General features: G+C 41.7%; 1 protein-coding gene across 1 annotated transcript in view; it reads left to right on the forward strand.

Moving 5' to 3' along the window:
• The window catches only part of SLC16A2 (solute carrier family 16 member 2), a 476,700-nt gene extending 451,784 nt beyond the window's left edge, over positions 1 to 24,916 (forward strand). The window contains exon 6 of the mRNA XM_078688838.1: positions 14,043 to 24,916. Coding sequence (XP_078544964.1) covers positions 14,043 to 14,263 — 221 coding nt within the window. The 3' untranslated portion in view covers positions 14,264 to 24,916. The remainder of the gene's footprint in view (positions 1 to 14,042) is intronic.
• The last annotated feature ends 1,521 nt before the right edge of the window (positions 24,917 to 26,437 follow it).

Genomic DNA, 26,437 nt, shown 5'->3' on the forward strand with positions numbered 1-26,437 from the left:
TACGATTATTAATAAGGTTAGGCCCTAAAGGACATGAGCCACAGAGGCTATAGGCAACATCATGCGCCTGTAACGCGTGGGCCTGATACACAAAGCTTTTACAATGAGTAGAATATTGACTCCACAATATCGACCTGTACTATAGTGTCACACTGTAAGTAGATGTTGAGTTAGAATATTACATTTACACTTCTCTATACCTAGTTACTTTGACTATATAGTGGTAGTCGATATTAAACATTTAATATTTGTGTAGGTCGATATTTTTGTAACTGAAAATGAGGCATACATGTCTTTGTCTGAGATGCCAATTACTTATGAATATCCAGGCCTGAATCACCAAGCATGTTCTGCGAGCATTTGCATCTTCTTCTTGTCAGGATGACATGTGGAAACAAAGTGTTGTGATTCTCAAAACCTTTTTTGGTGAGGTAGTATGCCCTACTCCTGGAAATACATAAGTCACATCTTTGCACGAAAAAAGAGACAGGTAAAGCTTGTAAATGGGATGTGGAAATACAGGAGTAATTCACCTCCAGGACAGGGATAAGACACAACTACTCAAAATAATCCTTGTGAATCTGATTCATAAAGTAGTAGCTTTAGCAGGATTTATGGCAAGTTATAGCCTAACAGCTTGAATAGAAGAAGTCTTTTTCTGGGTATACTTGATGTTTGGCAGACTGTCACCTATACCCAGTGATTTATAGATCTGGATCCCTCCTATCAAAGCTTCTATGAACTATCGAAGAGATGGGCTATGCGATATAAGTGGCTAAATTGCTAGATAAATAGTTCTTCTGTACTTCACCACCACAACTTGAAAACACTCTAGCCTCATTTATTTTCCATAATAGAAATTGTATGAAGCAAGAAGTGCCTGACTAGTCTGCTTAACCCCTTCCGCGCTCATGACGAGCTGAGCTCGTCATGAGTTGTGCCGCTCGCACGCTCATGACGAGCTCAGCTCGTCATGTAACGCGGTAATTTAAAAAACTCAGCGCGCAGCGGGAAAACCGCTAGCACGCATGCGGTTAAGGACATTCAGCATCATACCCAGTGATGTCGAAATTGTGTCATGGGTCGTCGCACACATGTTTGGACCCTGTTGTAATATCATAGGTTTCATGCAAATTGTGCATGGATTTTGGGTGTGCACTTTCTCTCAAGCCAGTAACTTGAGGGGGACCTCCTGCACAGTACATGGAGGGAGCCCCCACTCCCCGGCCTACCACCTGTCCCTTTTGTTGAAGGGGATCCCTGGAGCTCGGCACCCCCCTCCTAGTCCCCACACACCACAGGGTCTTAAGCTACGCCACTGGTCCCACATTTACAAAGGGCTTGCTTTGCCCTTAAGTCGCACAAGGTGACACAAGCAACACAAGGGGGCCCATTAGGATGTCGGGCGGATTGCCCCCGCTAGGCTGGCAGTAGCCACCGCCAGCCTGGCGGGGGCAATCCGCCCGACATCCTCACTCATTTTCCCCCGCCATATTAGTATGCCGGGGCGGAAAAGGAATAATATGGTGGCGGTGTCTATCAGACACCGCCAGCCATATTACAATGGGCATTTTACAATGCCTTCAAATCGCTGCCTTCTGTTACTCTGTATTGGGAAGGCGTTCCATGTGTGGAGCATAGGTGTTCCCAGGTATAAACTCATGGATTTTGACACAATCCGAGCTTTATTAAGGTTAATAAACCTGGGGTTGTGTCAAAATGTTGCACCTTCCCAACATAGGCACAACGTGAAATATCTTCATTTCTCCTCGTTATTTCCTCTTTACACGTGTGCTGCATTCTCCAGCACCCATAGAAAGAGAAAAATGCCTCAAAGAAGAATTTTTGTGCAGGAAGCTGTCTCATCCTGCACTAAAGCAAACCTGCAGCTAACGCAGGCACCCGTGCACCATGGCACAAGGGTGCCTGCGTTGGTGCTAGGCAGCACTCAGTGTTCCAGCCCTGGGAGATCAGGAATGTGTCATATCATAGTACATAGGGCGCATATCTGCTATCTCCTTGTTACGTAAGGCAGCGTAGGAAGTTGTCTGGCTGCGTTGTATGACTTTTTGATGAATCTGCCCTTAATACTCTCCACTTGGTTATGGCACCAGAATCTAATGAAACATTCAGATTAAGGGTTATATTTTGAATTACCCACGTCATCACATGCATTAAACAAATATGCCTGGTGGTCATGTAATATTACATTAATCCTGGCGTGAAATGCATACTTAGATTTCATCCACATATTTCATCAATTTTTGTTGTCTATTTTATCATGGGGTTCTACTGCCAGACGTCATGTGGCTCAAAGCGCCAGGCCAGTTTTGGGCACAGTGGGGGACTCAGGACAGACCATACATTGCTATTGGAAATGTTTAAAATATAAATATTTTCCCAAGTTTTATTTATTTAAACTACAGTTTCCCCCTTAGGTTAGCACAGGCGTCTCCATTGAGACAGCAGCAAGATAAAAAATTTGGCAATGCAGAAAAGGGTATTTGTTCTCTTATGTATTCAAATAAAATAGGAACCCTTAAGAGAGTAATTTCAAATAAGATACATAAAACATGAATTTGCACTGATTTATTTGGTTTGTGTGCTTGCCTGAGCGGAACGATTTTTCTACATGAAATGTTTTAAAAAAAGGATAAAAGTAGAAAGGCATATAACTTGGGTGATTAAGGCAATGTACAATGATATTGTTTTGTGGTGCATAGACAGGAGGCATACATAATAAATGGATTTACTCACAAGGTAAATTACACCACTAAGAGGTAATTTTACATGTGAGCAAAATATCCCCAGAGGGACAAACCAGGGCATTACAGATGGGAAAACTAGAAAAAGAGGTGAACTGCTGCGAATTAGCAAGATTGTGGGTACTCACAAACCTTTTTTTGATAGTTTCCCAAACAGAAAACATTCAGAGATTTACTTTCATTTCTTATTACAATAGTTCACAATCAATTTAGTTAAATCAAATAAACAGTACATGTATGTTCATATATTATGAAAATGTAATTCTAATACAGTATATAAAATACAGTCCTTACAACAAGCATAAAAATTACCAAGAGTGTAAAAGTCTTACTCTCAAGGTACTATAGATTCACCGACGCTCGAATTCACTTAATCGCAGGGACAGAATCAAAATGTTATCCATTGTACATTCCTGACAAGTATCTAAAGTAGACAGAAGCTCTAATACTATCCTCCAAATATCAATTACTCTCACACCCCTGTTGCACAACAGTGGTGAAATATGCACACTCTCTTTCTTAAACCCACAAGTATGCAGTATGATGCACTGGTGAGAGCTTGAAATACGTATTCTACGAATCATGTATGTTCATTTTATGTCCAGTCATACCCCCAGCTGGGGGTAATCCCGCATGTGTGCAGCTTGATAACTGGCAGCTTTACATCAAGAGGGTTTGGTTATCCAATAGGGACAGATCTAGAACATTTACAAACACATGAACCCTCCCCCCCAACACAGCCTTAAACCGGTTGTAAGACAGAGCTTGAACATCAGATGTCAGATATAATGTCCAGAGATTTACTTCAGTGACGAGCAAAAGTAAATCCAGATTCATGGTGAGCAAGCAGCACTTTTAGGCAGCCACGGCCCGTGTAGGGTGTTCCACCGGGCGGTGACGTGGGGCGGGGGGGGGTGTAAAATGCGGGAAACGGACGTTTCAGGTCAGTAACAAAAAAAATTACGAAAACTAATTTCGTTGCGCGTGCTGCATCGCATTTGGCGATGCAGCGCGTGCAACGAAATTCGCTTTATTTGTCCGTTTCCCTTAAACTGGATCTGCTTGCAGACAACATCCAAATAAGTTTCTGAGTTTAGTTTGGACCAAGAAGAGCCTTCATTGAAGACCACTTGGTGAGAGGGGAAAAACCCCAAAGAGAGAATGCCGCTGCCCGCGTCCCCCACAGGGGGACATCAGCAGGGCAGCCACCTTAGTGCCCATTAGTCAGAGGCCCCCCCTCTTCAGTCCTCGTAGAGGGGGAGGCTCGGGCAGTTCACCAGCCCCTCCCCTGGCCAGGTGCACCAGTGACGTGCATCCGGGGGAGGCCACGTTGGGGGTGGGCCAGGTATTTAGGCCCCTGCCGCCCAGTATGTGACCTCTTTGTGGTCGTTCTGCCCTCCTTGCCGCTTCCTGTCCGTCCTCTGTGCCGGTCGTCCTGCGCCTGCCTGCCTCGCTGCACCCACCCTATCCTCGTACCCAGCAGCTGGGCAGGTGGCATGCTGATTTGGATGTTCTAATGTTTTATTTTGTGTTGCAGGCGGAGTTACAGGGTGATCTGGAGGCAGACTGGAACAGTAAGGGTACCTCTGCGGCAGACTGGTACAGTAAGGGTACCTCTGCCTGGCACAGTAAGGTTGCCTGAGCCAAATACCTGGAGCCACAGGGAGGTTCCGGGAAAACCGCAGCGGCGTCCCGTTAGTCCTTCGGGCGGTTGGGGGCCTGACCAAGCGGGGGTGTGCCATACCATGCTCCGCCCTGAAAGGGGCGGGAGTAGAATGCATGATCACATGATCCAGATGGGATCTACAAAGGTGCTGCACTGTCAGGGCGTCGACCCACCGTGCCGGCTGGCTCATTAGGCGGGCGGGGCAGCGAGGGGCTGCCTGCCCTGGATCGCCCGTAAGATAACCCACAGATAACGGCATACTTTGTGTATGAAAATAAACCTGCAGCAGTTCTTTACCCATAACAATGTGTCCTGCATTGCATTGCTTTTACTAAAAAAAAACCCTCCAAATTAAAAGGCTAAAAACAAATGAGGACAAAAAAAAAAAAAAAAAACAATGTGTCCTGTGTAATCATTATGTGGGCCAGTGTATAAAATGCAAGGGGGAGCGGATGACAGTGTGGGCACTAAGCACTTCAGAGGAAGTTGGAAGATATTTGTCTTACAAATAAGGGTGATTGTCATACAGATGCTAGGGATATTTCTTAGGTGCTGAAGCACGAGTGGGCCAAGTGACTCAGTCATAGAACTGCCTCATTTTAACCAATATAAACCACATGGAGGAGTTAGAACAGAAAATCAGCACTGCGGGGCTGCCTACACACCACGCCGATTCCTGTTCCCACTGTTTCTGCATGATAGCAAGTGGAACATGCTTAGAAGTGCTTGAGGGGTTGTGGAAAGCACACAGACTTGAACCTTCACCTGAGGCACATATTGTAGGCCTACAGCAAAGGATGGATAGATCTGCTATGCAATTATAACTTTTGGCTTTTTTTAACTATAGTTTAGAGGTGATGGTAATATGGATACGGGTGGCTCAAGAGACCAGGATGATTCTATACAAAAGCTACAAAGGTACATGCTTATTGTGCCCTTAGACTTTAATATAGAACAAAAAAGAGCAATACAGAGGAGTAGAAGAAATATAGAAAAATAAAGACAAAGGGAGGAGCTGGGTGTAAGGTAAGACAGTAGCCAAATATAATTCCAATAGCCTTTATTTTCAGCTCTAGCAAGCGGCTAGTAAGAGGTGGATCGCTTTTTTAACACACAGGGGAGTCAAGCAGGACTGTTTAAACATCAAAAGTGCATGTCTCCCATCTAACTCATTCAGAATTCTAAGGAACACCTGGTCTAGAACCCAATGACATTGGATGGGTCCCTATGTGGCTGTCTATCTTGCTTGCAAAAAACGTGTTTGTTAAGTACGAAACCCCTAACCACACTTATAGCTCATGTAAGTTCCCCACCCCAAGCAAGGCAAGGTGCTCCTTTCCCACTGGGGCTGTTGTAGCCCACACCATGAACCTCAGTGAGTGGTGTGGGGAGGAACTCTATGGTGAATCATGCAACCTAAAGGTGGGTGAGCCTTGGTAGTCACGAACTCTGACATTAAGTAGTGGCTGCGCAGGCTCCCACTAAAAACGATTGGACTTTAGACCTAATTGTGCAAAGACATTTTTAGCTTTTTGCTGGGGAATGGAAACGTTCAAACCGTGGGCGAGGGGAAGTTCCAAGTTATACCTAATCCATTGTGCTTTGCACGCATGGCGTTGTATCTCATCATCGTCGCCAGTATTTTAATGAGAGAATGTTGTGAGTTGAATGTAAGGTCTTTATTAAGTGTCATACACCATCACAGGTTCTAGTCAGCTGTGGAGACTTCAGATGACAGTTCGGTAGCGAACATTCCAACTGGGACTGGGGAGTAGGGGAAGGTGAAATAAACCAATGAAGGTAAAGTACAACCTTCCAGTTGCCCTGAAACTACTTTCATCCCTGTCAAACAGGGAAAATACAATCAATTTAGACACCTTGTCTTCAAGCCCATTTTACTTGCCATGAGGAGTCCCTCAGGGATCCTCGCTCAGCCCGACCCTTTTTAACTTATACGTCACAGACCTAGCCCCCCAGTCGAATCCTCCGGTTTTTCTCTTACCTCATATGCAGATGATATGCAAATTGTATTATCAGCCTCACAGTAAGCCAACGACTTCCGTATACATGACTGCAAGACATCAATGGATGGATAAACAGACACCATCTTATTATAAATATTTTTATTAATATCACATTGTCAAAGGTCACATCTATTTTTCATTCAACATTTTGATTATTTGTACAATGTTTTACCGCCATGAGGGAGGGTAGATTAGTTACAATCATGGTATGTCCATATGTTGCTCTCCACTGCGCTGCAGTTCCATTTCCACCGATGGGGATACACACAGGTTGCCACGGTGTGCATTCCACTGGCCCCATTTCCTGTCCTATTTCTTCAGACACCCTCTTGATTTAAATACCTCCTTTTCTGCAATCATGCATTTATCAAACTCTCTTACCCACAGTCAGGGAGAAGGCCTGTCCTCCACCCCCATCCTTTCTCAATCTCGCGTTTGACTAAGGTGTAGCCCAATGTGGTCAGTTGTTGTTTCACCTCTGTTAGGTCAGTCGGCTCCCACATGTTAAGAAGACCAAGTCGCGACGTAAAGATTAGCTCTTTTCCCAGGGCGTCCTGCATGTGGGTCGTGGCCCCTTCCCATATTGATCACACCCCTGGGCAATCCCAAATCATGTGATTGAAGGTTGCATCTTGCTGGCAGCCCCTGAGGCAGAGCTAGTCTGCCCTTGAGCCTATCTTTGCCAGTGTTACCCCGGTTAGGTAAGATCTATGTAAAATTTTGAGTTGTATTGACCAGAAGCAAAGGGTGATGGCAGCCTCCCTAGGGGACATTAGTGCCGTTTGCCAGTCCTCATCGTCAATGGGCCGGAGATCTGTCTGCCATTTCTCTCGAAGTTTGTGGAATGTGTCAGGTAGGTTGTTACATAGTTTTTTGTAAGTCAACGATATAGCTTTAGTAAGCAGCGGTGCGTCAAGTAGCTGGTCTTCCACTGGGGATGACTCCGGTATGTCACTCATGTCAGGAAAGGCTGTGTTGAGGGCATGTCTAATTAGTAGGTATCTAAATACCTCTCCGTGGGCCATGTCATACTTCTCTCTCAACTCCCCAAACTTAAGGATCGAGCCCTTCTTAATCAGGTCCCCAAGAGTGGAAATCCCTATGATATCCCACTTGTCGAAGTCGGGCTGGTGACACAGAAGTCCCAGTTTTTGGGTATACCATAGTGGCACGGCTTTGGTGAGGACATTTGACCACCCGAGACGGCATTTTCCTGTTGCCAAATTGCAATGGTATGAGCTGTGGTGCCAAAATATCGTCCTTTGAGATCCTTTGAGTACAGCGCCCCCAAGTACCCTGCTCTCCCAGTTTGATATTTGTCCAGAAAATAAGCTGGATCCATAGGGGAGCGATATATCCAGTGATTTACCACCATTAATTGCAAAGCCCAATAATCGAGCCTAATGTCCAGGAGGGCGATGCCCCCGTCGTACCACCCCATTGTTAGCTTGCTTATCGCTATACGAGGAGACTCACGTCCCATAGCAACATCCGGATTTCACTCTCCACTCCTGAAAAATGTGCATCTGAGATCCAGTGGGGACAGTACTGAAGGATGTAGAGAAAACGTGGAAGGGCCAGCATCTTAAAAAGAGCTGCCCGGCCCTCCAGAGAAAGGTGCAGGGACCTCAAATGCTTAACATCTGTGGAGCGGCGAGATGATGATCATAAAAAAGTTGTGAGTCTGGGTTTATAAAATTCCAAGATATCGGAAACCCTCCGTGGCCACCTCTACTCTGCAGCCCGGGGGGAGCCGAGGAACTGGGCTCGAAGAATAAACAGCACCGACTTGCTCCAATTAATAGCATATCCTGAGTGCTTCCCAAAGTTTGTAAATATATTTAATACCCAGTGTATAGATCCATACGGGGAGGTGAGATATAACAGTATGTCGTCTGCATATAACGATATTCGGTCATCATGCCCCTCCTCCCATTTCAACCCTCTCACCATGACATCGCGCCGGACCCTGGAAGCCAACGGTTTCAACATTCGGGATGAAATTAGGGGGGATAGAGGACAACCCTGTTTAGTGCCTCTTTTTAATGAGAATATTCGAGACGTATAGTTGTTCACTCACACTTGGCCCCGTACACCCGTATAGAGCAGTCTCACCCAGCCAAGGAACTTCGGGCCAAAGCCCATGCGTCTCAGGACTTCAAATAGGTATGGCCACTCAATGGAATCAAATGCCATGGAGGCATCAAGGGATAACACCACTGCGTCTTCCTCTATAAACTCTTGGCGCGCCAGTACGTTGTGAAGACGCTGAATATTAAGCGCCGTGTTTCTCCCTGCCATAAAGCCAGATTGGTCTGGATGGACCAGTGAAGAAATAACCGTGACCAAGCGTGAGGCTAGTAGTTTCGCAAGGATTTTAGCTTCTACGTTAAAAAAATTGTCGTAGCCCGCAAATGAGGGGCTACCTGGGAGGCAACCATTTTCAGAAATTCTATGGGGGTCCCGTTGGGCCCCATCGCCTTCCCCGACTGGATGCGACTTATGGCTTTTTGGATCTCGTCGTCTGTGAAGTCCTCTTCAAGGGCATCTCTGTCAGAGAGTGTCGGCAGGTCACTATCTGAGAGAAATTGGCGAGAGTCCTCCGCCGTATATGTAGTGGAAGGGGAGTAGATTTGTTCCAGATGGTCCGTGAAGGCTTCCGCTATGTCCATTGGGTGTGTGACCTGCGTTCCGTCTCTGAACAGACACCATCTAAAGCTTAATGCTGGAACGACTGAGGTAATTTTACTCAGCAACAACCCTAACCTGTTATCTGCCCAGTGTTGGCCTAGAGAACTGGGCCCACTTCCTGTACCCACCACGAAAGCCAAGAGTTTGGGTGTCATGATTGATGACCACTTACTCTGGGGAAACCAAATTAACGCAGGAGTGTCCTCTTCATACAACATCCTAAGAATTCTTTACAAAATCTTAATATTGCTGCCTATGTCAGTCAGGAAGTCAGTCATTTCCACTCTTGTTTCATCTAAAATTGATTATTGTAACAGCCTCAATATCAGCCTTCAAGCTCAATATCTAAATAAGTTGCAGGTCCTTCAGAATTCGCCAACCAGGCTCCTTTTGGACGTACCTAGGCATCTTTCCGTTTCCACTGCTCTCAAGGATCTCCATTGGCGGAGAGTCAAAAACAGGATCAAATTTAAAGCCCTTTGCCTGACTTATAAGGCTCTCCCTAACTCAGGACCCTATTTTCTCCCAAAAGCCCTGTCATGGTATACCCCCTCAAGAAATTTAAGATCAGCAGGCTCTTTCAGAGTAACCTCTATCAGATTCAAAAGATGTAAATGGGATGGCAGTAGCTTTGTGGTTAGATCCGCGACAGCCTGGAATCTCCTCCCACTCTATCTCAGATCACCCCATTCCTCTCTCAATTTAGGAGACTGTTGAAAACCTGGCTTTTTAATCAATGATTTCACCTCCATCCCTCTCTCCGCTTCTGCTTCAGCGTCAAGACACCCTCTGGTATTCGCGACACTTTATAAATAATTTAACATAACATAACATGTCACCATATAACCTGGATCTTGGTATTAAACAATGGTGATTTAAAATATATATATTATGCAAAGAGAGTTGACTAAGTACGAGTTCAACTTAGCGTATCCTCTAGAAACCACCAATGTAAGTGGATTTGATGTCAATGATAACAAATGTAGAGTGAGGCCCTTATTTCGACATAGGTATTTGGGTGCCGTTTTTTTTGTTCTTTCTCTAAATCGAGTGATTAAGTCTTAACTGCTTTGTTGCGCACCAAGGCATTTTGTTCAGGATCTTGAAGTCCTCTGGCATGGGAGAGAGTGGTGTGGAGGCAATGTGTGGATTTGAGCTTGGATTTGCCTTCAACGATCTAGGTTTCTATACGTAAAGTCTCCTTAAGTGTATGAAATTTAGTCTCTATAGGTTAATGTGCATTTCTGTGCTCTTGCCTTCCTCTTAACACAGTTGCTGATTGATACAGTTACTCTGTTGCGAAATGAAAGCAATGTTGTGTGTAATCTGTCTGTTTTTTGTAGCTTTCATTTATTTTTTGATGATCTGAACTCCAAAATATCATTACCTATTGTCAGAGGTATGTGCGAAGTTTCAAATGCTTTCCTCTGAAAACTTCAAACTTTCTGAATTTCACAGAGAATGGAAAGTTTTAAAAAGTGATAGGAAAAAAATCCTGTAAAAAGGTAGGTTTACAGGAAACCCCGCCTGCAAAAACCCAATTTTTGTGGGATGATTCTCTCATGACAATCATTCTTGCAGGAAAACTCTTCCAGAAAATCTTTTCTTGCCGGAAATTACATTCAGCGGGTGCAAGTTTGCATATATGTTGTCAACTTGCAAACCTTTCTTTGGTGAAAGCTGCGTTTTGCACATCTTTAGTTAGGAGCACGGCTCTATGTAAAAAATATGCCAATGGACAATCGATCTATGTCTTCATCATGTGTTATTAAAATTAATCTTGATGCTTGATCCTGTAGATCTTTTTTCGATATTAATTATTTCTTAGCAATAAAATGATCCTGCAAAGTGTATACTTACCTTTGCATAGTCTTCCATATCCCCATGTCACTATAAACAAGGTCTGTGTTTAATCTTGCTGGTGGAAGTAAAATCATTATTATTGAAAATGAATTGAAATTATTACATTTTTCCCTGACCATTTTCTAACACCATTAAATTCAAATCTGACTATATAAATAGTAGAATTTAGTTGGACTATTCTTGTCTACTAGAATATGTGTAAGAAAAAAACAGTAGCAGCTGCTCAGAATATTTGAAAAGATATATTTTATAGAAGGTGGGGCTCATCGGGGCATCAATAGCCAAATATTTTCAAAATGACGAACAAGCATACACAATAAAATTCTTCATAGACAAACTTGGTCTGTTACATACAGTGGCTACCATGAAATCCTGGTTGAATTTTGTTGTGTTATGGCTTGGCAAGCCCGGCAGGTCTTTCGTTATCTGGCTATTTCTTATTTTACGGTCCTACTTTTGAGTGCGGTATCATGACACTAAAGCATGTGATCTTCACTGCTCTTCCACATTTAGTGACTCATCAATTACTTCCTCTGTTGGTGACCTAAGATATATGTGCTGAACTAGAGTAACAGAGGTAAGAAGCGATCTCTGTATGTGGCTTCCATCACAATCAGGACAGAATAAAAATCCAAGGAGAAAGATCCAGGATGGAGTGAGATGGGTAGCATGGTGGCTGCAGACTGACTTGTGAATGGGGGTACAGACAAGTAATATATAAGTGATTGCATGAGAATATGACCAAATTGGATAAAATGACTTTTTTTCATGTTAGCGATCAACTTTCTCTAAGATTAATAATGTTATTCAAGGATGCTAGAGCTTTCTTACAAAGTGCCTTCATGGATGTCCCAACCCAAACATATCATGAGAATCAATTATTGATAGCTGGAAATGGTTAAGATGGCTGAGTGTTAATTAGGGGGTTCTACATTGTACAAACTATGGCAAGTTAAGTAAGGAGGTGACATCCGCTTGGTGCCATTGGCATTTCCAGAGGGCCTTGGTCTAGGATTACATTGAATGTCCCTTGTCCATAGGGAAGTAAGATCCTTTCTCCTGCTTATTAATGATTTCTCTAAATTATTTCTTCTGCAGTCTTTTTACAAAAACATTGCATTTTTCAAAAGAGGGCCATCAGTTGCACTGGCCCTCAGGAAAGATGTTGTACTCTTAGAAAGATAATGGCTGGATCACAACACTGCAGGCCAATGACTATCTTGGATACATTCATTTTGAGTGGATAGTCGGCAAACATAGAAAGGTCACACTATGGAGAAACTTTTGTGTGGTCAAAGAGAGGAAACTGACATCTAACATTGATCGGGGATTGACTACAATGAACACAATGATATATTGGGGCATGAAAGCTTTCAAAGAAAGGTAGACAGGATAAAAAAAAATTCAATTTGACATGGAGTTTCGAGAAAGGGGATGATTGATGGAAGTCAAATGTGAACTTTTGAAAACACAGTTACCTTGAAGCAGTTGATGATGGTGATGAATGTCGATATAATTTTACGAAGCTCTAAAGTTGTGCAGGTATGGAGGGGCCAAAAACCCATGAAACGTGGAACAGCATAGAATATAGAAAAAGTTGTGAAAACTTTTCAATGAAAGTCAGTGAATGGGGTGAGAGAAGTTTTGATGAGCAATCAAGGTGTTCTGCTTCAATAGTGAAATGGATGGTAAACTTTACACTTTTATAGTTCAGGGACCAGATGTACGACATAAAATTGCATGCGCAAATGGGTTTGCGACCCGTTTGCGCATGCAATTTTAGTCTGGGCCATGTACTTACACTATTTTGAGAGTTGCCCTGCCTGCCTTTAAAAATGAAACGAAAACGTTTAATTTGTAAAAAAAATGCATCCTGATTTCCTTTAAGGAAAACGGGCTGCATTTAAAAAAAAAAAAAGCTGCTTTATTTAAAAGCAGTCCCAGACATGGTGGTCTGCTGAGCCCAGCAGGCCACCATCCCTGTGAGGGCCTATCATTCCCAATGGGCTTGCAAATTGCGAGAGGCTCATTAATATTCATGAGCCTTGCAATTTGCGACCCCATTGGGAATTGCAAACAGTGTTAAACACACTGTTGTACATGCAAAATGGCGCCTCGCAAATTGCGAGTCGCAAAAGACTTGCAATTTGCGTGGCTCTATTTTGCACGTTGTACATCTGGCCCCCAGACGTTTTGTAATTATATATAAAAGGGAAGTTGTGCTATATTTACCTACGTGGTATTTTAGATTACTGACCTCATTTGCAGGAGCGCAGTAACACAACATCCACGAAAACATCTGTGGTTTATTTACCTCATTTAAAGTGTGTGGACATTCAAAGTTCTCAAAAGAGGTAATGCCACCGACTCTGTGAATGGGAGTCTCATTAAGACAGTCCTGACACAAGTTAAACTGGCTGGGCAACAGCCTCACAATTTAGGATAACCCCCACCAAATTAATTTCCAAAAGTGTTCTTTGTGTCTGGGTCCAGCATGTAAAGCATGGTGGTACGCGACAGAAAATTTCCTGAAATGCCGAGTTTCACTGGGAAAAAACTCTGTGCACTGGGTAGATATTAGTCATGTTATTCCTAAAACTAGACCACCACCTTGCATGTCTACCTTCAGGAGTAACATAAGTGGCAACATGGCCATCATACCAACATGCCCAGGATGTGACCTCAGCCATGTATGTGGAAGACGAAGCATTGGCTAAAATAGCAGGTAAGTCTAGATTTCGCATTCCAGCTTCCGTATGTCCCCCCCCCCAAGTGGAGGTTCAGTGGCTGGACCTACAGTCTTTAAATGAGGTTCTTCATGTTGAGGAGCATATGTGAAATAACAATATGTTGGATTGGTCTATTAGATTGACTTAGATTGACGTCAAAACTTCCAACGTGCAGCTGAAATGTACTTTTTATGAGGCGGGAAACACGCTGTGGGTCCTACATTATACCAGTAAATTAAATGTTTCTGAGACCTATGCATCATAATGGGATACACTACTTGACAGTGTTTCTTCTGTCTTGCAGGATTGCTCCGTGATTATACTGGAAATTACAATGTGTCGTTTTACTTAGCCGGAGTTCCTCCAATCGTCGGTGCCCTGGTCATCTCCTTTGTTCCACTCATCCACGAAAGAGAAATGAAGAGGCAAAAGATTGAATCAGGCAAAGCCAAGATGTTGAGTTCCGAGACGGTGATCAATGGGGAACTTCTGCCCGGCAGTCCTGTTACAGACGCTCGGGTATAACATTTGCCTCACCTCTCACTAGCTAGTCAAGCACTGGCCTCTCTTCGTTAAGAGTGGCAGATACCCACAACCTTGCCCCCCGCCCCTGTATTTGTAAATGGGGCCAAATCCCTTCCCCCATCCAACACCCGCTTTCCCCCATGTTCACACCAAACCCTTTGCTCTTTTCCCCATGTTCACATATCTTCTGCAGGGAAGGGGAGGATCTTATTCCTCCAGTGACTGAAATATTTTTGAGGAGACTGTTTTGGATTTTACTGGTTTTCATCGTTCCATAAGGATCTTAGAAATATATTTTTTTATTTGGCATAGTAATATGTTATGGTTGCAAAAAATGTCTTCAACATGAACATGGCTTGCTTAAGCCATCAATGTTATCGCTTCTCTTGTAGGAAAAGTTCATGGCTGCTCATGGATAGTCTATTGAATTGTGGGTTTACCACTTTTCTAACAATGAACTGAAAGTCAAAAGTGGAAGCTTTGTGTTTTGCAGCCTTCAACATAAAAGTGTTACAATGTCTTTTTTTAATCAATATAATACTATATATAAGATATATATTGTTTTTTTCCTGGTTTGGCTTGTGTAGAAGCTATACACCTGTAACTTGTCTTTTTTGGAAAATTAAGGAACCTTTATTGCCTCAGCCTATGCAAATTCAATATCGTTTCGCGCCCCATTTGGTAGCATAGCATATCGCAGTGTGGTCACAGAGTACATCTGCAATATATTGACATCAAAATGATTGCCAAAGACGTTGCAGCTATGAGCTTTATTGTGCATTTTCCACTCTTTTTAGGTGTCCTTTCTGTGTCTGTGACTTTCATAGGTTGGTGTCATTATGCAGTCATTATTGCCTCAGATAATCAGGAGGATGGAATTTAGGATCTCAACGCAGAAAATGGAAAACTACTGGCTGCAGAAAAATATTGAACGTCATTGGTCCATAGGACGATTTGTGGGTACCTATCGGGTTTCATCAGAGGCAGGTGAAATAGTGGCCAGGAAACTGCTAACGAAGTATCCTGAATGTCCAAAAACTATCACCGTAACAGAACATTTGCATAAAGTAGCATATTAAATATCTCGGGAATTATTTACTGAAAGTTTGATGAGGCTTGCGTCGTGCTTCACAATTGTGTTCCTCACCATCAGACCTTATAATGGTAAGTAACAATGGTCACAATGGTATGCGTATCTTTGCATCATGCACTAAACCTTAGTAAATAACCGCCCTAGTGTTTTTTTGCTGAATCTTTGATGAGCTAGACTGAAGATCCTGCAGTGCTTTGTGTCTGGCCAGTGTAAACTTTGACTGGCTGAGAAGAATTTTGTTTATTGCAAATTCTTTTTTCACCATTCATGTTACTAGGGAAAGAAGTAATTACACTTATGTGGCACAGAATAGTTTCTTCTGTGTCCACTGATCCCAAAAAACTGAGGATAGCCCGAAGAGAGCCTTGAAAGGGCTACTTGCACTTTATTGAACAGGTCACTATCATGTCTGTGTACTGTTTCACCAGTTGTCCCCAAATGAACATAACTATCAAGCTGAAGACAGGAGCCGGACATAGTATTCACTAATCACACTGAATGCTCACTTCCACTTGTACAGAAGTAGTAAGCACAACACAGAAACACTTGGAGTACATTTTGATTTACACTTGTTCATACATGTAGGGAAACTATTTCCTGAAATCACAAAATATTAAGGATATGGATCATAAAAGGTTGCTGCTGATTAGGCTCACCTTGCCTGCTCTTTGGTGGATACAAGAATTGGCTTCAGTCCAGCAAGTGTCCTTTCTAGGAGACACCTCCTCACAAGTCTTGGTCACTGAGGTTGACATCTTAGTCTCATGCAAACTGTGCCCAAGGAGCTGCAGTGCATATACCAAAAACATCTGTGGTCAGCAAGAGTTTCAAGAAAACATTATTTGAAGGCTGACATGAACCCACTATTGTGACTTCACAGCATTAAAAAGATTGACTTCAATTTTCAGAGTTGCTGCAGATGTTAGTTTAGTTGCAATAAAAAGTGAAGGCCAGACTACAAAGAGTGCACCAGTCCCACTGCAACAGTCCTGATTACATGGATTGCACAAGTAGATTTTTCACAGTTGTTTGGACCTACAATTGTCCTGCCAGGTGCAAAGTGTTGTTTAGTCTGTGGAGGTGTGTTAGAAGCCAGGCTTAATTTCTGTGATAAGTACCAGCGTCCAAGATATTTCTCAGGAGGCCACTGCAGCTTGCACCACATATGGTCACTCGCAGGGCTGCCAAACACCAGTCTGAACGACACCTATGTACCATTAAAGTCCTATAACAATTTGGACTGTACTATGTGACAAAAGGCAGTAGAAGCGCCCTGAGCACCTTGGTATGTTTTTGAATTACATTTTTAATTTTTAAACACTTTGCACATGTGCTTTTTGAAAAACAAACTAACATTGCCACCATGTGGTAGACTGTCAAACATGTGCCGGTGTTCTGAAATATGTGCCGCTGGCGAACATCGCTGAACACCAGCACAAATGAAGCACTGGTTGGCGGTTATCATGAAGTCCCAATGTTGATACAAAATTGGTACACCAACGCCTGTGAAATTTATCAACCACACTCTGGTTCAAGTTGTTCAGATCTCTTCTGATAAAGTAAGGGAAATTTCTTAGCATTCATTGAGAAGCAGGCAAACAGCATTATGTGAAGTTTAGCCAAAATAAGGAAAGCATCATTTGTCTACCCTAAATATGATAATTGAAATATGTCTGAATTATTCCCTCCAAAATATGCCTAGAAAGTCAGTACTCACCGTTACTCACCAATGCCACTCATCTCTAAGAAGATAGTTGTAAAACATTGAATCTGACAACAGGGCTAGCAGCCTGTTTCTTGGTTTAAATGTTCCCTCATTATATAACATGACTTTTCCTCAGTGATTGAATCGATATCCTTATTCCCAAATGAGTTGCTTAGGGGGCTCATTTTTGTCCTAAATTGGGGGTGCCTCACTTATTAGTATGGCTCTGGTGTAACAATATTCTCTTACTCAAATGCATTGTGATACTTGGCTTTTCTAATAAAATCCAAAATGGATTTTCTGTGCCTTATAATTTAATTAAAACAATCGCTTAAACTGAAAATGGTGGACTCCTGCCCATGTCTCCTTGGAAAAGCTGTGACAACCACCTTGCTAGCTGTGCCCTATTCTCGTGGATTACTAGGGGCTCTTACCAGATTGACACGAAAGTGAATATTTTTCTTTCTAGTTGCAGGTAAAAATATAAATCCCGTTGATATTTCTGATCGCAGGCCAGGTTTTTCTGTGGATTATTGTTTAATTTTTAACTAATGTTTACATCAAATTCGATTTGTGCGCTTGCACACAATGTGCACCACTTCACTACATTTCTAAGAATCATCATTTCCACATCTTGATGCTAGCAGCACAGTTACTAATTCGCCAAGGCATGTCAACAACACAACTTCATCATGTGTGTTGGAATAGTAAGCAGAGCGGCTGAACCACGTCTGCTTAGTCTGTGCTGCATACATTTGGCAGCCATTACAGGATGTGAGGCCACACATTCAGTGATGTGAGACTGTAAAATCTCCTAGGTTTCAAAACTGTAATTTGTAATTCTGTTAAGAGCATGGAGGCGAGTATCATGCTTTTAGAGGTTCTTTATATTTGATAGTAGCTTCAATTTTAAATATTCTAAGGAATTCAACACAAACAAATGACTTTAATGAACACCCATGTAAACCAAGTCCATAATAACAAACCTACTGCCATTTTAGGATCTCTCTTTGCATTTGTTGTATGTCTCTCCTCATTGAACTTTCTGGTTCTCTGCAACAGTGAACAAAACAGATTTGTAAAGAAGGCCTTTCAAACATTATTTCTACTTTACAATCAATCTAAGAAATATGAAGAAATGAATTAGTATCATTCTATGACAGCGCCTAGGGCAAGTTTTATGCTAGTTCAAAGTTATCAACTATCTCAGATGCAATATCAGGAACAATAAACAATTTAAAAGTTAAATATTTGCCTCAATCAACTGAATGCATAATATCTACTAAGCAAACATTTACCAGGTAAAATTGTGTCTCCATGGCTTATTTTATGACTTTCTATGACTCTGTCAATGTTTATTTTGGCTTCTGCCATAATCCATTCTACTCGCATGCCCAGTGGCGCCGTAGAAACTGCAGAAAATGTATTTCAAGTAGGAAATTAAGAACTCTCACACCACTTTAAGTCTAATGTCCCTAGTTCAGTCCCCAATTTTTTAAAGAAACTTATGAAGTATGGACGAGGATTTTCAGTAAAATTTAGCTAAGAGATCAATCTTGCAAAAGTTTCGACCAGCCAAAACAACAGGGGTACATTTTCTACTATTCAGGTCAAAAGGCTTAACATCTGAAACCTATCATCAGGGAATTAGGCAGTGTAACATAGTATATATTGTTGGTAACTGTTTGTGAAATAGGTTCCCATTCGCTGACCGGAACTCTAAGAAGCTCAGCACTGTCTTGATATCCCTAGAGAACAATATCTAAGTTCTGTATGAATGGCGAGTTGTATGCCTTTAAGAATTGCTTTCATGAGAGGTTGTTGTTGTCCAGTTGTTAGACTGTCTACAGAACAGTAACTTGCTGCTGACATAGTAGAGTTATAAAAACTGATTGTCCTGTAATCTAACCCTTGGTGCGTAAGCTGTGAAATAAAATTAACCACATTTACAACACCTATCTCAAAGGTGTTCAGGTTTTGGTCACCTACCAACAAATACACTGTGACCAGGCTTATCTGTATTGATGTGATTCCAATCTCCAATCAGATTCAATTTAATCTACCAAGTTTCTGGGGTCCCAGTCCACAGTTATATTGCTTTAGCTGGGATGGTGTCTCTGAAACATGGCACTCTAGACAACAGTACCAGAAGTCCTTCTCCAGGTTTGCCAGAATTCTGGGCTTTGGGTTCTCTCAGTATCTTACACCAGATATGTTGTCCACTTTCAGAAGAACACAGCATTCCATTCCATGTTTCGTCCAGCCCTATACTGCAAATGAACACACCAGCAATTCCAAACAATTGGAAGCTGATGTTCCCGGTTGCACAAAGTCCTTCTCAATGACAGAGATCTACATTTGGTCCTCCAGCCTAATATGCTGGCATCAAACATTGGAACGGAGAATGTTGATTACTTTTCTTAGGCAATGTTCTGTCTATAAAACCCAATTCTGGCAGGTGTTCATAGACAGAGATGCCAGAGCCGTTAGAGAATGACAATTCTGTTCTATAAATACAATGATTTCTAAACAGATGCTCAGTCTAAACCCAGTGTTTGGAAATATTCAGCTATTAGTCGCATCATCTTGGTGAAGCACCACAGGGGAGCTGATAGTTCAAAAGGAAGAGCACACAACATATAGATTTGATGGTTCCAAATGAACCAAAGGAACCTGAAATGAGGCTGAAACTTTGAAATGGAAAGATGAACATCTCTGAGATCCAAACTGATCACTCACTAATTCTTCCATAGGCTATTTTAAAAAATGACAACTCCCTTCCATTTTGAAATGTCAGCATAGGATCCAGGAATTACATTATTTCATATTGAATACAATTGGAGTTCCTTATCTTACTTTATCACTAGAAAAACATTGCTTATCAGCCCTTTTTCACAACTTTCTTTTTTCAGAACAGAACTGCCTCTATATGAGTGTTTCTGATGAGCAAAGAAGATATTGTGAGGCCAAGATGCCTGCTTGGGAGAAATATACATTTTGATTTTTGCAACTTTATATTGCCTGTGGAACCCACATGTCTCACATTAATTGTCTTCTAGAGTCTCCTGCTTCCTCTGCATTTTTTAGCCCTCAGTGTACTTGAATGGCCAGTTCCGCGCTGAGTCCAGAGGTTGCAGTACAATAACCCAAGCTTTCTCCATATTGTCATATATGGTGGAACCAATAACCTGGGAGTTATTATCCCTTAACATTAGCTGCTCAGGCTCCTGTACATATTGCCCTGTAGCCATTGTAGGAGAAAAGCCCTCTACTAGCAGTTTTTATGCCTGTTCTCTGCTAGGTCCTGAGTGGGGGCCTCACTCAATTATAATGAAGAAGTGGAGCTGAAATGGGTCTTTGTAGGGAGTGGTGACTGACTGGGGATGGCTGAGAATGGTCAGCAGGCTCTGCTTACTCACGCAGAAACACAGCAGAGCAGAATTCTAAAAGTTTACAACCCACACCCGGGGGTGGGCTGCCTCTGACCAACTTTGGAATGCGCTAAGCGGAAGGCTCAGAGCTAAAGAGGCACACACAATGGGGACTGTGCCATCACTTTAGAGAAATGACTGCTGAGCACCCTTCTCTCTTGAAAATGTCACATGTGCATGTGTAGTGCAGTCGCTGCTAAATAATATCAGCAAATCTGAATATTTGAATAAAAAACATACGTAGATGCTAATAGGCTAAACAATGAACCATAATAATCACACTAAAAGTAATACACATGGATATAGTTATCTGAACCTGCCAGCGGCAAGGAAACAGGATAAAATGTCAGTGAGATTCGAAGTTATGGACATGGATTGTATGGATTGGTTGTTAAAGTCATATATCTAGTCCCTTGTAATATTGACATTTGTACTTTTAATTTCTTTCACAGTAAAGTTGCTGTTTAAAATAAAGACAAGCTGTCATGGACAAAAAACTGACTTAAACTTATATCTGATATATACCTTGTTTTGTGGCATGCGGAAGAGGAAGCACATGTCCTGGGATTTAAGGAAGCCCAGAAGAAAGATAGCTGTGCCCATAGAGATCGAAATGTTGGCTGTACCTGGCTAAATGTAAGAACTAGATTGGATTTCACCAAATATGAGGGAATGTGGGATGAAGGTACCCAAGGACTTTGAGACAGGGTTATATTCAAGGCATAGTTATACACTAAGATGAACATAAGCAAATGTCAGTTTAATCAGAATACATTAAATTTAAAAAATACATGTAATTAAATATACAGATATTTTTATTTTTCATTATGTATTTTTTATTTATCATGCAAACTCTGTGTGTGTGGTTTATATGACATGCCAACACATACAATATAGCCAATTATCAACTTCTTTCACCTGTGCTTCAACACACTAGACAGAATGGGACATAGTCAAGTCAGTACTCTGGTCATTTTCTGATTACATTGAGCAAATGGACTAGCAATCATTTGCAAACCATTAGAAATGTGTAATCCTGTGTAACATAGGGCACAGGTTCACATTGGCAGAAAAGAGGCCATTGTTAAATCATGTTGATGGAATGATTTATCAAATTATTTTTATTTCTTAACTGGAGGACATAGTCATTGCATTAAATAGGGGTATTGGAATCTTGAACCTGTGACTGAAGACTATAAAGTCATGGGATGAAACTTAATTTAGAAGATAATTTGGTAAATTGGTAACTGTGAAAGTAACAGACTAGATTTCTAATCCCAACTTCCCTTCTTTACAAAGTTATATAATCCTGGGAAGATCACTTGTTTCCTTTCTTCCAATTTTATTATCTCAAAATAATTAGGAGTGCTTAGAAACAGACTGCCCCGGCAAAAAGCACTATAGAAAAATGAACATGGATCTTCACTCTGCTGATTTCATGTAGTTGGTAGGCCTGCTTGTGACCACTCTGTTAGCATTTTGCTGCTATCTGAAGCATCTCACCTTTTAAAAGGGCATCTGGTGAATGATGTCACAAAACCTGAGCGATAACTTTAAACAAAGGAATATCCTAGAATGCTTATTGTTGGTGTCTGATAGTGATGCAGGACTTGATTAGTCGGGTGCTTTAAATTAAATCTGAATCGCTACTTCATGAGTATGGATATGTGCATTGGTCTGATTAAAATTCCCACATTGTACAGGAGAAAATCTGTCATTCAACATCAGTGTTGCCAGAGGATGCCATTGTTAAGATGGCGGTAAGAATTCACAAGTCACAAACCGTTCCAAATTGGGCATGAAAGTACACCGAAAACGTTCTGTTTTTCGAAATGCAAAGGTTGAAGCGACTTCCCTATGAGGGAAAATATTTTCCATGTGGAGAAAAAAGTTAAGGTATTTCCACCATAATAGAGATCTGGAAGAATTTCCATCTGTGGAAAATCCTCCTGCTTAGGGTTACTCTACTAAGGAATCTGGAATGGATTTAAATTTCCAACCTGAAGGAAAGCGAATTTGTAAATCAGCAAAATCAGTAAATTTACGAAACCTGTAGGCATAAGACAAGGACTCTAGAAGAAACTCATTTGCTTGAGAATTAGGCCCTCAAAAGGAAACAGCTTGTAGAAGCTGCCAATCTGTCACCTTATGATCTCTACATCCATCCTTTGACCTTTTGGCTGAGTTGATGTGAATGTTTTTAAATCCTGCAGTATTTTCTTCTTCACAAATACGCAAGTATTCAGTAGGACTGATACAGTGACAGAGCGTTCAACTGAGCTTACTTTGCACCATCAAAATCATTGTGAATGTGAGAATTGAAGCACCGTTTACATTTAATTTAATTTGCTTTGAGTGCCTTCGAGTCTGCGATTAAGCATTAGGCATTATGATTGCACCTTAGGGTATCCTGGCACTAAATCACTTAGTTCAAGTCCAAACACCTTCTATCCAGGGCCTGTGGAGAGCCAGGTCTTCAGAAATTTACAGAACCTTAAGTCACCCTCCTGACAATGTGAAATAAGGGGAAGATAGTGCCTCCGCTGGAGTGTCTGAAAGTAAAAAGAGCGACCACTCGTTGTAACTCACGATGATGGAGATCCAACTTTAGACCTGCTACTTTATTCTGCACTACATAATGCCTGAGAAACAGGTATTGAGATACAATATCATGTAGATCAGTCGAGATAATATAAAGGTCTGCATCTCTGGCTTGAGGAAGGCCATAGCAGAAGGATCTTTTGTGGCAGCTTCATGCATAAAACACAGGAGGATGGAATTTTTTTTACCTGTATGGAAAGACTAATGCCTTGATCTGACAAGACTCATGGATTTCTTACTAATGACACTGTTGCAATGGTGGTTGCAGGAGCTCCCACTTTTACACTCTTAATATTTCTCAAAAGGACAATCTAAACACCCTATGCCTTTTTGAAAAACCCATTTGTGATAATTTTAGTAGAGTGTTTTCATAGCTCCCTGCATATATGGATACAACACAATTTCACAATAATGGTGAGTAAATCTAGTGATGAATAGGAATCCACTATAGGTATGTGAGGGAGAAGCAGCATTCCCTCTGCTCATCTACATTCCCACAAAGAACTAAATGAGGGGTCTTCAACAAGACTCAAGGCGCACACAGAAGCTGTAGATATGCAAATTCTCACTGAGGAACACCCATTGATTTGGGTCAAGCCCATCATTTGCACTCAAAGATTGCACGTGTACACTTTAATGTAATTTATATGTTCAAAAAGCTTAGTTAATCGTGCCCACCCTTCTTGACCATATTTGCCTTTTCTGACAATGGGTGTTTGCCCAGAGATTTGATGCGTATTATTTGATGTAAAAACACATTTTTGTACACATGCCCTATATTGTACTCTGTAGAAACAGTGGTGTCATTTCAATAACATCATCGTGGTAATGGAAGTCTGGTTCTTTTATCCTGCGGTAGTCAACAAGGAAGTGACATCACCCAGTCTATGGACCTCGAAGAAGAGCCACAGTGATTTGTTAATCTTAATTGCACTATGCTGCAGCATGCTAGCAAGCATTAGCTTTACAAATTGGCACAAACAACCAGTTGCTAAAAGTAGATTTGCTTTTGAAACAACATTATTTGGATTGGTTAAATCACAAGAGTTGTGGCTTCTGGTACAGTGGCAGTATACACACATCCCTAGAAAACTGTTAGCCAGAAAAATAAGTTACTAATACTCTGGATAGCAGTAAGTCCCAAAAGATCAGCAGTCCAGGAAATGCAAACTGTGTGGCAACGTAGTGAAGAGCAGTCCCTTCTGGACAAACGGCGCAGTTCAGGCAACTCTTAAAAAGTGAACGCAGCAGTGACTTCATTTGGGGCCTTTTTTGTAGGTGTTTGTTCTAGTGCCTGCTCCCAAAGAGCCACTGACTGATTTCACATTTCCTACCGTCTCTCCTCTTTCAGCTACTAGTCTAGCACTAGTGCCATCCAGGTGGTAAATGTTGCTTCATGAGCACTTTGAAGAGGAAAAACAGACACACTGTAAACAAACCAACCAGACATGGCTCAAGCAAATGAACTTATAATAATTGTTTGCAATACTAATGTTTGATTTTAACTTGTCAACATAGGAGGCCATTAAATACCGAATGCATGTAATAAAAGGAGAAACTGTTCCAGATGTAATGATGATAACTTTTTTTCTACATTGTTTGGTCCACAATGTTCTTGTATAAATTAATGGTGATTATGCTGCCAACTTTTTGTATATTGAACCTTCTTCACTGCCTTATCTTGCTTGTAGTTCGTCTCTGTGCAAATAGAAAAAAAGATATATTTTGTAGTACAATGTAATCCATAGTATCTGTATTTTTCTAGAAAGTTAAATATGGATATGCGAAATGTGATAGATGCAATAAAGGTAATAACAGCTGTTCTCGCTTTGGTTATTCCAATGGAGGTCTTCAAAGACACTGTGTGAAAGTTTGTCTACACTATATTTTGTAACCCTGTATTTTTTTTTGGGGGGTGGGGGGGTGGTCAGGGCAGGTGGTTTCCAGGTTTCCACTGGCTTGAGGACATTCTCATTCATTAACCCCCACTGGCACACTTATTGTTTCTCAATGAGCTAACTGTATAACAACACATTGGCAACATGTATTCCTGTATTCTAAAAAGGGAATCTGGGAAATTAAAAGGCTAGAGTAATGAGAGTTCTATAGGAATGATTTATCAGCACTTCTGTCAGTTGTATTATTGGTACACAGCGGCTGCTCCTCCGCTTTGGGGGAGCACCGTCACCCCCTCCCCCACCAGCCTCAAAATTCGAAAAAAACAATGATAATAAAATGTGTTTGTTATCGTTTTATTTTTCTTCCATTGAATGCGTCATGGAGGTGGAGCCATCGCTGGGCAAGGCACGAGGGGGGGTGGTGGGCACTGCCTTCAGTGTGCATGTGTGTTTGGCTCACCTTCTTAGGATGGCAAAACTGACATGTGCACTGAAGCTGTCTCCAATCCGAGCTGCATTGCAAGGTTAGAGACAGCAGGCACAGTCTCCCTCGGAGCTCAAATCGAGGGCGCTAAGGCCAATCCTGACACTGCTCTCATGCATGAGAGCAGCTTCAGGATTGGCCGCAGGAGAGGCTAGGAGCCTGTGCTGCAGTGAGGAAGAAGCAGAAGAGCAGTGTTTCGGCAGGCAGCAATGCGGCAGGTAAGTTATTTTTTTTATTTGTTGGTTTTCTCCACCCCACCCCCTCTCCAGCACACCAGCCAGTACTGTTGGTACGTCATGTAAATATCAGCCAAAAAAGTTTGAAAAAATATATTTGTACGTAGTTTAGCAAGCATTGACAATACTGATAGACAGTTTTTCTGAGTCATGAGTAAGATATTATTGCAAACCTGCTGCAATGAAAACGTGAAATTAAAAACAATTGCTTTCAGTAAACAATGACATAAAGAGTTTGATATGTCATGAGTACTTTTGAGACATAAACAGTCGCTCATTCTTAGAAAATTGGTTATTATTTGAGGTGATGTGGGTCCTTCCCTGGTTCAAAGCCTTGTCAGGTCCAGCACACAAGTTTGTTAAATAAACCTGGACTCCAAACCTGGTAGCTATGGTACAGAGCAGACACGCTTAACTTACGGAAAAGTCTGTAAATTATTTAGCAGTACTTAAACAATTATAAAGTTAAACAACAACACAATCAAAATCCCACATCCAAGTTCTAAAAACCCTAAATCCAATGAACCCTAAATTCAATAAAGTGAACTGTAGATGTGATTTTTTTCATTTCAAAACGATTCAAAAAGGGGGTGGTGATGGACAGAGTATCTGAGTTAATCAGAACACTCCTACCCAGTCAACAGATCAGGGCTTGATCCATCACCGTTTTTTAGCTCACTGCACCATCCCAGTTCAGAACCTGGCTACATGCAAATTAGTCTGTCC

The sequence above is a fragment of the Lissotriton helveticus genome, chromosome 4_1 (assembly GCF_964261635.1).
Source record: "Lissotriton helveticus chromosome 4_1, aLisHel1.1, whole genome shotgun sequence".
Lineage (NCBI taxonomy): Eukaryota > Metazoa > Chordata > Amphibia > Caudata > Salamandridae > Lissotriton > Lissotriton helveticus.